Here is a 13660-nt window from a genome sequence, read left to right as displayed (position 1 = left end):
TTGGCAGCTGTCGGTTAGGCCTCTGACTCTTGATCTCAGCTTAGGTCTTGATCTCAGGGTGGTGAGTTCAAACCTTGTGTTGGGTTCTACACTAGGCATGAAGCCTACTAAAAAAAGAAAAAGAAAAGAAAAAAGAAAAGAAAGAAAGAAAGTAGGAAAGAAAGAAAGAAAAAAAGAAAGAAAGAAAGAAAGAAAGAAAGAAAGAAAGAAAGAAAGAAAGAAAGAGAAAGAAAGAAAGAAGGAGAAGGTTACTCTAATATGAGCAACATTTCCCATTCCTGTCAATGAAGGCTGCGTGATGCCATACTAGTTGGTACACACATAACCAAGGTTCCATTTCTGGTAGTTTATCTGCTGAACTTGTAATAAAAAGTGCCTAATAGGGTTATTTCTCATGTCTCAAACTCAGTCTTTCTCTTAGATTTTGTTTAGAGCTGATTAAATGAAAGGCCAGGAGAGTAATCGCTGCCTGGGATGGAAGGAAAAGTGTCAAGAGTTTATTTGTCTAGTGAGTTTGTGAAGGGTTGGGTTGGGACATTCTGAGTTATGTGGGCTACAAGGAATAGATTATGGTAAGACAGCGCAGGAGTTCATGAAGAAAGGATGTGGCTAAAGCTAACATGTACTAGGCCACAGTAGTCCAAGTGTATCTGCTAAAGTAACTCGTTTAAGTTTTTATATTCTATTTTTTGTTTCCATTATAAGAGAGGATTGGGGACAAGGGTGATAGGAAAAGTGAAGTTTCTATGTGAGGGCTAAATGGCCAAATTGTCCCAGAGAAATGTTTTCCACTACATAGAGATGGCACCGGTAGTAAACACAAAATTCAGTTGATTACTTTTTAAAAGATTTTATTTATTTCTTTAACAGAGAGGAGAGGGAGAGTGAGCACAAGCAGGGGGAGCAGCAGAGGGAAAAGGAGAAGTAGGTTCCCCACTGAGGAGAGAGCCCAATGAGGGGCTCATTTCTAGGACCCTGAGATCATGACCTAAGCCAAACGTAGACATTTAACTTGAGCAAGCCAGGTACCTCAAAATCCAGTTGATTTTTAACTTTTGTGATTGGTGTTATTTTCTGATGGGAGAGGGCTTCAATCCATGCAGTAAATAAAACACTATTATTAGTACATACATGTAGATGATGCAGGGAATGAAATTGTGTAAGATCCTTTTAGAGATACTCAAACACCTCCTTGGGACAGATTTCCAGACCATATTCCACATTTCCAGATTTTATGGGATTTTGTCAGTTCCAAGAGATGCATGAAAAGCCCCACCATCTACTTTCCTAGAAAGGTTTTCCCACCAGTGTTCATTTAAAGTTGCGTCCAGTATGCCCCTACTGCGATGTATTGTCTCTGGCAGATTTTAGTAAGTGTTTGTTGGCGATCATTTGCCTATACCAGGATGTTATCCTGACTTTGATATATCTTGTTCTCATGGATCAAAGAAATCAGTCATTTTTAGTGATTCTATACAAAATTGGGGCCACATTTTCTACACCTAAGATGCAATTGTTAAACTTTTCCATGGACTTGTCTTTATGTTCTGTAAGAGGCTCTTGCATAAGAACCTTGATCAGAAAGGTATGTTTGTACAATAACCTCCTCATGTTTCCCTGATTTACAGGGTCCTTTGTATTGTGAGACTTTGTTTTTAGGGTAAAAAAAATTTTTGAGTAGCATAAAGACATTAAAAAAATTCATGTATTTTCTGTCCCTTTCTAATAGAATGCATGGGAGGGTTAAGGAAAGTCAGAACATTAAGAAACTTCATTATCTTTATAGTATCTGGAAACTGTGTCCCACATTAAAAACATATTGCCTGACACTGACTACACAATTTTTTTTGTTTAAAGTGGTGCACCTGAGAGATATCCACTAGTTCAGCTACTAGAATTAGCATTGCTTCTGCTAAGGGACTGGGTTTTATATAGGGGTCTAGAGTACTAGTTTCATGACCAGGCTGGTATTGTCTTCTTCAATGTTTAACATAAAATTATTTTAAAAAAATCTATTATTTCATAATTTGATGCAGGAGTGTTCAAAAGATCTGTCCAGCACATGGGCACTTCTTGAATGACAGAAGCACAATTATGAGATTCCTTTCATTGAGAAATATATTAAAGTTGAATGATAGGAGGAGAAATTAATAATATTTCCCATTTACTCAGCTAGCTGGGCATTTTTAGATAGTTATAGTCTATCCCTTAGAGAGGAGGCCAGTTTGTACGTTATGTGGTTCCATCATGTTTCATGCAGACATATACAATGCAAGTTCTGAAGATGCTTCAATGAATTTAGCTGAGGCTACAGTGATTTTGAGGCAAGGATGTTAAGTCTTGGCTATACTATCAAGAGACAGACAATGATAGGCAATGGATCTTTGCTGTTTGCTATGATGTGGAGGAATGTCCTTAGGGCACAGCCTTACTTTTAACATACATACACAGAGAAAGTTCTATTACAATCAATTATTATATGATCAACAGTTCTGTGGAGGAGTATGGGGTCACCTAGAGTATATTCCCTTTAGAACTGAACATACAAACATGGTAGCTTACTGTGGTTCAGCTGAGGCAAGGGAAAAACATAAGTTCAAAAGCTTGATAACCTAATGACCAAACTGGTGTCTATTTTGGCCTTTGGCCTTTCGAATAGAGCTGAGCTGTGGAAACTGAACAGTAAGGAGAAGACCTTGGTGACAGGTCTATTATCTGAGGGCTGCAACCTAAACTCTTCAGCAAAGAATGATTAGATTTTTCTACTTTTGGCTTCAACATAGGCATCTGAACAGATATGAGTAGTGGGGAGGAACACTGGCATAACAACAGGTACCTTGAAAGAGCTACAGTGAATGTCTAAACACTTTGCCTTCTTATCACAATGTGATTTATTTCTACCTTAGGTGAAAGAGCAGCATATGTAATGTGAGGAAACATGATTCTCAATCATATGTTATTTTCATAATACATTACATGGAATATTTTTTTGAAGACTTTATTTATTTATTTGACAGAGATCACAAGTAGGCAGAAGCAGGCAGAGAGATGGGGGAAGGAGGCTCCCTGCTGAGCAGAGAGTCAGATGTGGGTTGATCCCAGGATCCTGGGATCATGACCTGAGTCAAAGTCAGAGGCTTTAACCCTCTGAGCCACCCAGGCGCCCCACATGGAGTATTTTTAATTAAGTGCCACCCACCCATATTCATCACAGATGCAATGATTGAACATAGCATAGTTAAACCATCAATCCTCATTTCAATATAAAATTTTACTTATTCATTTTAAGATTTAATTGTTTCCAAGTTAAGGGTTGTTGAATGCAAAAGGATGTAGGGTAGTGGGACTCTCAATGGGAAATGAGAATTATGACATGACCCACACACTTGCTACACCAGGAAACCCCTGTTTCTTATTCTGGGGCCACAGCAGCACATACCCAGCAATTATTTCTTCACCCTGTCAGGCTCCCCTCACAATGCCAAGCCCTTATATTGAAGAAGAAGAAGACATTTTCCATCTCGTGGGAGAACTCAAACATGTTGTTCTCCAGGCTTCTGAAGGTGGTCATGGCTTCCATGTGGCTAGGTAGGAAGAGGCCCTGTGGAAATGTGCCTCCTCTATGATCTAAAACAGGGGAGATAGGCAGTTTTGTGGGTATTGTGGGAAGGAGGCATGTTTCCACCTGCCTGAAACAGCCCAAGCTAAGCTTCCTCTACGTGTCTGGAGATGAATGTTTATAGGGCTTTACCGAAGATGTGTCCCTCTCCAGAACTTTATTCTGATAATCCTTAGAAGTGTTTTTATTTTGTTTTGTTTTAAAAAGTAAATGATCATAAAATGGGAACTAAAGAAGTACTTGTTTTTGTCGTTGGTGTATTATAGAAAAAGACCAGTTTTTAAAAATTTGTTTAGTCACTGGGATGTTTTCCCATGCAGACTCCAGACCTTCTTCCCTGATATTTGATGACCATCTTGGCTGGAGAGCAGTTATCACAAATGAAATCTCACAAACCAGTGTGGGACTGGCTATGACAAAACCATGGTGGGAAGTTTAAAAAATTATAAACTTGTGGGTCCCAATCCTGCAAAATATGAGTCCTGGAGTTAGTGGTGAGATCATAATATGTGTAATTTTAAATCACTGGTACATTGATTTTACTATCAGCTATTGTGTGAATATAAGCTGTTATGTCTTTAACAATTTGAAAAGCTGGGAAGAAGGGATTCCTAAATCATGCTCCAGGCATTTGATGCAAATCCACATCTTCAAGATTCCCTACCCTGTGGAGGAAAATTATTTGATTAACGTATGGCAACATAACGATACACACAACAGTGAAAAGCATGTTTGAGGCTAGATATCCACTAAGTATATGATTAATACTTGTTGCCTGACTCACATATACTAGTTATGGTATCATAACCATGTGCTGGACAGATCTTTTGAACACTCCTGCATCAAATTATGAAATAATAGATTTTTTTAAAATAATTTTATGTTAAACATTGAAGAAGACAATACCAGCCTGGTCATGAAACTAGTACTCTAGACCCCTATATAAAACCCAGTCCCTTAGCAGAAGCAATGCTAATTCTAGTAGCTGAACTAGTGGATATCTCTCAGGTGCACCACTTTAAACAAAAAAAATTGTGTAGTCAGTGTCAGGCAATATGTTTTTAATGTGGGACACAGTTTCCAAATACTATAAAGATAATGAAGTTTCTTAATGTTCTGACTTTCCTTAAGTGAAGAATAATGATGTGACTTCTTATTACTTCCTTTGATTTCAAGTTAAAACCATTTTATGAATTCAATTGCATTATTGGCTGGCTCTGAATGGATATATGAAATATTTTTTTAAAAAAACTATTCTAAAATGCTCAAGAACATGGGTCGTCTTCTCAGCTACAGAAATTCCCTGGGATGCGTGTTAAAGAATTTCCATACCAGGTAGAGTAAGAAGAACAAAATAGACCTGAGAGGTCAGGATTGCTGTTGTTCAAACCTCCAAGAGCCACCTGAAGCCTGCCATGTGACGCGTGGAGTCAGGGATGTAAGGGATGGCTACCTTGGGGAGGATTCTTGCCAACATGCACGCATTTCAGTCCCTGTCCACCAGGGGGTGGAGCTTCCTACCACAATCACATTTCCTGTGTGAAATGTAGGCTTCCACTGATCATTTCTCTGTCACTCCAACATTTCTTCATTGTAAGAATGAAGAACATTATTTAGGTGACACTCCAAAGATGAAGTGTTCTCCAGTCTTCGTGACTGTGGTACTCTTGATGCTTGGTAAGTAAAATACCTCTTAAAATTTGGATTCTTCCTTCCATTGTGTCAGCAAAATGCTTAACTGTAATTTTTCCAAGAGCTTATACATAAAGTGACACAGGTCTCTTTTCTTTTTCCTCAGGACAAACCCATGGAGACTCAGTGACTCAGATGGAGAGCCAAGTGACCCTCTCAGAAGAGGCTTCCCTGACTATCAACTGTACTTATGAAACAACAGCTTACCCCACTCTTTTCTGGTATGTCCAGTATCCAGGAGAAGGTCTAGAGCTCCTCCTGAAAGCCTCAAGGGACAAGGAGAAGGGAAGCAACAAAGGATTTGAAGTCACCTACAACAGAGATTCTAAATCCTTCCACTTGGAGAAAGGCTCAGTGCAAGCCTCAGATTCAGCTGTGTACTACTGTGCCCTGAGTGACACAGTGACAGGGACTGCAGGGGGAGCTGAGTGCAAACTCTCAGCAGAACAGGGGGCTGGATGCTGAGCTTTTCTGCCTGATGGACTCTGGTTCCAGCACAATCTGTTGTTTGTCCGTCAGTGTCTGATTGAAACAAAAGTCATACAAATGACTAGAACATAGGAACCAGAAGTAACATTCCCCAACCCCAGCTGTTTCTTAGTGACACAGAGACCAGTTTCATGCCAAGAGTTCCTCAGCCAGAGCATAAGTGATTTCAAGGTAAAGCCACATAACAATGAAGTGGTCTCTTGCTAATCCTTGCTGTGAATGTCCAGCCCCACAAGTTGTTCAGGGCACCCTGGTGGATGTTGCTGTGTCTATGACACTTTCAGAGACACACAATGTGCTTGAGAAGGTGGCCTCTGCCCAGTGTCTTCCTGACAAAGTGTGGCAGGAGAGGTGATGGGAGAGCTTCAGCTCCAAACCAGGTTTTAGTAGAGAAAGAAGGGAAGGGAGGAAAGGAAGAGAAACACATGTACCTGAGCAAGGAAAAGAGAAACCAGGAACCTCAGCCCTGCTTTCTTTTCTGGTGAATAAGGTGGCAGGCTCGGGCTGACATTCAACATGTAGGCTTGGGAGCAGAAACAGAGGGGAAGATATGACTCATGTCCTGACCAGTTAAACAGATCAGTTGGCTTTCTGACAGTAAGAACTCAAGTGTGATTGTTCTCAGTGCCCAGAAAATGTGGTGAGAGAAAATGCTCTTTCACTATTGATTTGTCTAACTTCTGTTTTGCAACCTCTCACAGAGGGCCACAAATCATGGGATTGAGAGAATCTATGAGAGTCAGTACGTTGTGTAAAGAATAATCGAAAAGCAATGTCTATGTTGCACTAACAGACTTTGCCAATATTGTGGCAACCTTTTTAAATTATCATCTCCTTATCCGCAGATGTTGAGTGAACTATGATCAGAATATTAATATATTTCCTATTGCATTAGTTATATATTCTTGGTATAATGTAATTTTTCTTTAATTCTTTTAAAGCATCAATTTTATTTTCAAAGGTGTATAAATATAAATGCATGTGAAACTATACTTTAAAAAATCCAAAAGGGTATATAATAAGATCTGTCCTCAGATATTTGGATAAACGTGGTAAACTGGGGGGGTGCTAGCTGACTCTTTCAGGAGAACTATGACTCCAGATCTCATGGTTGTAAATTTGAGACCCATGTTGGGGGTTGAGGTTGCTTAAAAATATAATCTTTTTTCATGTGTCTGATAGCCATTTGTATGTCTTCATTGGAGAAGTGTCTGTTCATATCTTCTGCCCATTTTTTGATATGATTATCTGTTTTGTGTGTGTTGAGTTTGAGGAGTTCTTTATAGATCCTGGATATCAATCTTTTGTCTGTACTGTCATTTGCAAATATCTTCTCTCATTCCATGGGTTGCCTCTTTGTTTTCTTGACTGTTTCCTTTGCTATGAAGAAGCTTTTGATTTTGATGAACTCCCAAAAGCTTATTTTGGCTTTTGTTTCCTTTGCCTTTGGAGACATATCTTGAAAGAAGTTGTTGTGGCTGATATCAAAGAGATTACTGCCTATGTTCTCCTCTAGGATTCTGATGGATTCCTGTCTCATGTTGAGGTCTTTTATCCATTTTGAGTTTATCTTTGTGTACGGTGTAAGAGAATAGTCGAGTTTCATTCTTCTACATACAGCTGTCCAGTTTTCCCAGCACCATTTATTGAAGACACTGTCTTTTTTCCACTGTATATTTTTTCCTGTTTTGTCGAAGATTAATTGGCCATAGAGTTGAGGGTCCATATCTGGGCTCTCTACTCTGTTCCACTGGTCTATGTGTCTGTTTTTATGCCAGTACCATGCTGTCTTGGTGATCACAGCTTTGTAGTAAAGCTTGAAATCAGGTAATGTGATGCCCCCAGTTTTATTTTTGTTTTTCAACATTTCCTTAGCGATTCGGGGTCTCTTCCAGTTCCATACAAATTTTTGGATTATTTGCTCAAGCTCTTTGAAGAATACCGGTGGAATTTTGATTGGAATGGCATTAAAAGTATAGATTGCTCTAGGCAGTATAGACATTTTAACAATGTTTGTTCTTCTGAACCAAGAGCATGGAATGGTCTTCCATCTTTTTTTGTCTTCTTCAATTTCTTTCATGAATGTTCTGTAGTTCCTCGAGTACAGATCCTTTACCTCTTTGGTTAGGTTGATTCCCAGGTATCTTATGGTTCTTGGTGCTATAGTAAATGGAATAGATTCTCTAATTTCCCTTTCTGTATTTTCATTGTTCATCATCACCAGCCATCAGGGAGATTCAAATTAAAACCACATTGAGATATCACCTTGCACCAGTTAGAATGGCCAAAATTAGCAAGACAGGAAACAACATGTGTTGGAGGGGATGTGGAGAAAGGGGAACCCTCTTCCACTGTTGGTGGGAATGCATGTTGGTGCAGCCTCTTTGGAGAACGGTGTGGAGATTCCTCAAGAAATTAAAAATAGAGCTTCCCTATGACCCTGCAATTGCACTACTGGGTATTTACCCCAAAGATACAGATGTAGTGAAAAGAAGGGCCATCCATACCCCAATGTTTATAGCGGCAATGGCCATGGTCGCCAAACTGTGGAAAGAACCAAGATGCCCTTCAACGGACGAATGGATAAGGAAGATGTGGTCCAGATACACTATGGAGTATTATGCCTCCATCAGAAAGGATGAATACCCAACTTTTGTAGCAACATGGACGGGACTGGAAGAGATTATGCTGAGTGAAATAAGTCAAGCAGAGAGAGTCAATTATCATATGGTTTCACTTATTTGTGGAGCATAACAAATAGCATGGAGGACAAGGGGAGTTAGAGAGGAGAAGGGAGTTGGGGGAAATTGGAAGGGGAGGTGAACCATGAGAGACTACGGACACTGAAAAACAATCTGAGGGGTTTGAAGCGGCGGGGGGTGGGAGGTTGGGGGAACCAGGTGGTGGGTATTAGAGAGGGCACGGATTGCATGGAGCACTGGGTGTGGTACAAAAACAATGAATACTGTTATGCTGAAAATAAATTTTAAAAAATGATTAAAAAATATATAATCTTTTTTTAAAAGATTTTTATTTATTTATTTGACAGAGATCACAAGTAGGCAGAAAGGCAGGCACAGAGGGAGAGAGGGAAGCAGGCTCCCCGCTGAGCAGAGGGCCCGATGTGGGGCTCGATCCCAGGACCCTGGGATCATGACCTGAGCCGAAGGCAGAGGCTTAACCCACTGAGCCACCCAGGCGCCCCAAAAATATAATCTTTAATAAAACTCCATTATTAACTCATATTAATAATACACATTTACCTCTTGAATTCTTTAAAACAGAAAAGACACTCCCAGTCTTCTCACGATATAAGCTGCTTTTTAATAATATAAGTAGGAGGGTTCCCCTTTCTCCGCATCCTCGCCAGCATCTGTCATTTCCTGACTTGTTAATTTTAGCCATTCTGACTGGTGTGAGGTGGTATCTCATTGTGGTTTTGATTTGTATTTCCCTGATGCCGAGTGATGTGGAGCACTTTTTCATGTGTCTGTTGGCCATCTGGATGTCTTCTTTGCAGAAATGTCTGTTCATGTCTTCTGCCCATTTCTTGATTGGATTATTTGTTCTTTGGGTGTTGAGTTTGCTAAGTTCTTTATAGATTCTGGACACTAGCCCTTTATCTGATATGTCGTTTGCAAATATCTTCTCCCATTCTGTCAGTCGTCTTTTGGTTTTGTTAACTGTTTCCTTTGCTGTGCAAAAGCTTTTGATCTTGATAAAATCCCAATAGTTCATTTTTGCCCTTGCTTCCCTTGCCTTTGGCGATGTTCCTAGGAAGATGTTGCTGCGGCTGAGGTCGAAGAGGTTGCTGCCTGTGTTCTCCTCAAGGATTTTGATGGATTCCTTTCTCACATTGAGGTCCTTCATCCATTTTGAGTCTATTTTCGTGTGTGGTGTAAGGAAATGATCCAATTTCATTTTTCTGCATGTGGCTGTCCAATTTTCCCAACACCATTTATTGAAGAGGCTGTCTTTTTTCCATTGGACATTCTTTCCTGCTTTGTCGAGGATTAGTTGACCATAGAGTTGAGGGTCTATTTCTGGGCTCTCTATTCTGTTCCATTGATCTATGTGTCTGTTTTTGTGCCAGTACCATGCTGTCTTGATGATGACAGCTTTGTAATAGAGCTTGAAGTCTGGAATTGTGATGCCACCAACTTTGGCTTTCTTTTTCAATATTCCTTTGGCTATTCGTGGTCTTTTCTGGTTCCATATAAATTTTAGGATTATTTGTTCCATTTCTTTGAAAAAAATGGATGGTACTTTGATAGGAATTGCATTAAATGTGTAGATTGCTTTAGGTAGCATAGACATTTTCACAATTTTTATTCTTCCAATCCAGGAGCATGGAACATTTTTCCATTTCTTTGTGTCTTCCTCAATTTCTTTCACGAGTACTTTATAGTTTTCTGAGTATAGATTCTTAGTCTCTTTGGTTAGGTTTATTCCTAGGTATCTTATAGTTTTGGGTGCAATTGTAAATGGGATTGACTCATTAATTTCTCTTTCTTCTGTCTTGTTGTTGGTGTAGAGAAATGCAACTGATTTCTGTGCATTGATTTTATATCCTGACACTTTACTGAATTCCTATACCAGTTCTAGCAGTTTTGGAGTGGAGTCTTTTGGCTTTTCCATATATAGTATCATATCATCTGCGAAGAGTGATAGTTTGACTTCTTCTTTGCCGATTTGGATGCCTTTGATTTCTTTTTGTTGTCTGATTGCTGAGGCTAGGACTTCTAGTACTATGTTGAATAGCAGTGGTGATAACGGACATCCCTGCCGTGTTCCTGACCTTAGAGGGAAAGCTTTCAGTTTTTCTCCATTGAGAATGATATTTGCGATGGGTTTTTCATAGATGGCTTTGATAATATTGAGGTATGTGCCCTCTATCCCTACACTTTGAAGAGTTTTGATCAGGAAGGGATGCTGTACTTTGTCAAATGCTTTTTCAGCATCTATGGAGAGTATCATATGGTTCTTGTTCTTTCTTTTATTAATGTGTTGTATCACATTGATTGATTTGCGGATGTTGAACCAACCTTGCAGCCCTGGAATAAATCCCACTTGGTCGTGGTGAATAATCCTTTTAATGTACTGTTGAATCCTATTGGCTAGTATTTTGGTGAGATTTTTGCATCTGTGTTCATCAAGGATATTGGTCTGTAGTTCTCTTTTTTGATGGGATCCTTGTCTGGTTTGGGGATCAAGGTGATGCTGGCCTCATAAAATGAGTTTGGAAGTTTTCCTTCCATTTCTATTTTTTGGAACAGTTTGAGGAGAATAGGAATTAGTTCTTCCTTAAATGTTTGGTAGAATTCCCCCGGAAAGCCGTCTGGCCCTGGGCTTTTGTTTGTTTGGAGATTTTTGATGACTGTTTCAATCTCCTTACTGGTTATGGGTCTGTTCAGGCTTTCTATTTCTTCCCGGTTCAGTTGTGGTAGTTTATATATCTCTAGGAATGCATCCATTTCTTCCAGATTGTCAAATTTGTTGGCATAGAGTTGCTCATAATATGTTCTTATGATTCTCTGCATTTCGTTGGTGTTAGTTGTTATCTCTCCTCTTTCATTCATGATTTTATTTATTTGGGTCCTTTCTCTTTTCTTTTTGATAAGTCTGGCCAGGGGTTTATCAATCTTATTAATTCTTTCAAAGAACCAGCTCCTAGTTTCATTGATTTGTTCTATTGTTTTTTTTTTTTGTTTCTATTTCATTGATTTCTGCTCTGATCTTTATGATTTCTCTTCTCCTGCTGGGTTTAGGGTTTCTTTCTTGTTCTTTCTCCAGCTCCTTTAGGTGTAGGGTTAGGTTGTGTGCCTGAGACCTTTCTTGTTTCTTGAGAAAGGCTTGTACCACTATATATTTTCCTCTCAGGACTGCCTTTGTTGTGTCCCACAGATTTTGAACCGTTGTGTTTTCATTATCATTTGTTTCCATGACTTTTTTCAATTCTTCTTTAATTTCCTGGTTGACCCATTCATTCTTTAGAAGGATGCTGTTTAGTCTCCATGTATTTGGGTTTTTTCCACATTTCCTCTTGTGATTGAGTTCTAGCTTCAGAGCATTGTGGTCTGAAAATACGCAGGGAATGATCCCAATCTTTTGATACCGGTTGAGACCTGATTTAGGATCGAGGATGTGATCTATTCTGGAGAATGTTCCATGGGCACTAGAGAAGAATGTGTATTCTGTTGCTTTGTTCTGAATATATCTGTGATATCCATCTGGTCCAGTGTGTCATTTAAGGCCTTTATTTCCTTGTTGATCTTTTGCTTGGATGATCTGTCCATTTCAGTGAGGGGAGTGTTAAAGTCCCCTACTATTATTGTATTATTGTTGATGTGTTTCTTTGATTTTCTTAGTACTTGGTTTATATAGTTGGCTGCTCCCACGTTAGGGGCATAGATATTTACAATTGTTAGATCTTCTTGCTGGACAGATCCTTTGAGTATGATATAGTGTCCTTCCTTCCTCATCTCTTATTCTAGTCTTTGGCTTAAAATCTAATTGATCTGATATAAGGATTGCCACTCCTGCTTTCTTCTGATGTCCATTAGCATGGTAAATTCTTTTCCACCCCCTCACTTTAAATCTGAAGGTGTCTTCGGGTTTAAAATGAGTTTCTTGTAGGCAACATATAGATGGGTTTTGTTTTTTTATCCATTCTGATACCCTGTGTCTTTTGATTGGGGCATTTAGCCCATTAACATTCAGGGTAACTATTGAGAGATATGAATTTAGTGCCATTGTATTCCCTGTAAGGTGACTGTTACTGTATATTGTTTCTGTTCCTTTCTGATCTACTAGTTTTAGGGTCTCTCTTTCCTTAGAGGACCCCTTTCAATATTTCCTGTAGAGCTGGTTTGGTGTTTGCAAATTCTTTCAGTTTTTGTTTGTCCTGGAAGCTTTTAATCTCTCCTTCTATTTTCAATGGTAGCCTAGCTGGATATAGTATTCTTGGCTTCATGTTTTTCTCATTTAGTACTCTGAATATATCATGCCAGCTCTTTCTGGCCTGCCAGGTCTCTGTGGATAAGTCTGCTGCCAATCTAATATTTTTACCATTGTATGTTACAGACTTCTTCTCCCGGGCTGCTTTCAGGATTTTCTCGTTGTCACTAAGACTTGTAAATTTGACTATTAGGTGACGGGGTGTGGACCTATTCTTATTGATTTTGAGGGGGGTTCTCTGAACCTCCTGGATTTTGATGCTTGTTCCCTTTGCCATATTAGGGAAATTCTCACCAATAATTCTCTCCAATATACCTTCTGCTCCCCTTTCTCTTTCTTCTTCTTCTGGAATCCCAATTATTCTAATGTTGTTTCGTCTTATGGTGTCACTTATCTCTCGAATTCTACCCTCGTGGTCCAGTAGCTGTTTGTCCCTCTTTTGCTCAGCTTCTTTATTCTCTGTCATTTGGTCTTGTATATCGCTAATTCTTTCTTCTGCCTCATTTATCCTAGCAGTGAGAGCCTCCATTTTTTATTGCACCTCATTAATAGCTTTTTTGATTTCAACTTGATTAGATTTTAGTTCTTTTATTTCTCCAGAAAGGGCTTTTATATCTCCCGAGAGGGTTTCTCTAATATCTTCCATGCCTTTTTTGAGCCCGGCTAGAACCTTGAGAATCGTCATTCTGAACTCTAGATCTGACATATTACCAATGTCTGTATTGATTCGGTCCCTAGCCTTTGGTACTGCCTCTTGTTATTTTTTTTGTGGTGAGTTTTTCCGCCTTGTCATTTTGTCCAGATAAGGGTATATGAAGGAACAAGTAAAATACTAAAAGTGTGGCAACAACCCCAAGAAAATATGCTTTAGCCAAATCAGAAGAGATCCCAAATCGTGAGGGG

At 39.3% G+C, this 13660-nt stretch overlaps 1 gene segment (V, D, J or C); it reads left to right on the top strand.

Annotated features, from left to right (window-relative positions):
• Positions 1-5250: 5250 nt before the first annotated feature.
• LOC116867377 lies at positions 5251-5776 on the top strand. The segment is given in 2 exon segments: positions 5251-5296; positions 5418-5776. Coding segments are annotated over 2 exon segments (405 nt in total).
• Positions 5777-13660: the final 7884 nt, after the last annotated feature.

This window comes from Lontra canadensis, unplaced genomic scaffold (genome assembly GCF_010015895.1).
Source record: "Lontra canadensis isolate GAN:19392208 unplaced genomic scaffold, GSC_riverotter_1.0 scaffold12, whole genome shotgun sequence".
In the NCBI taxonomy this organism is placed as follows: Eukaryota; Metazoa; Chordata; class Mammalia; order Carnivora; family Mustelidae; genus Lontra; species Lontra canadensis.
This window is presented reverse-complemented; position numbering and strand designations above follow the sequence as displayed.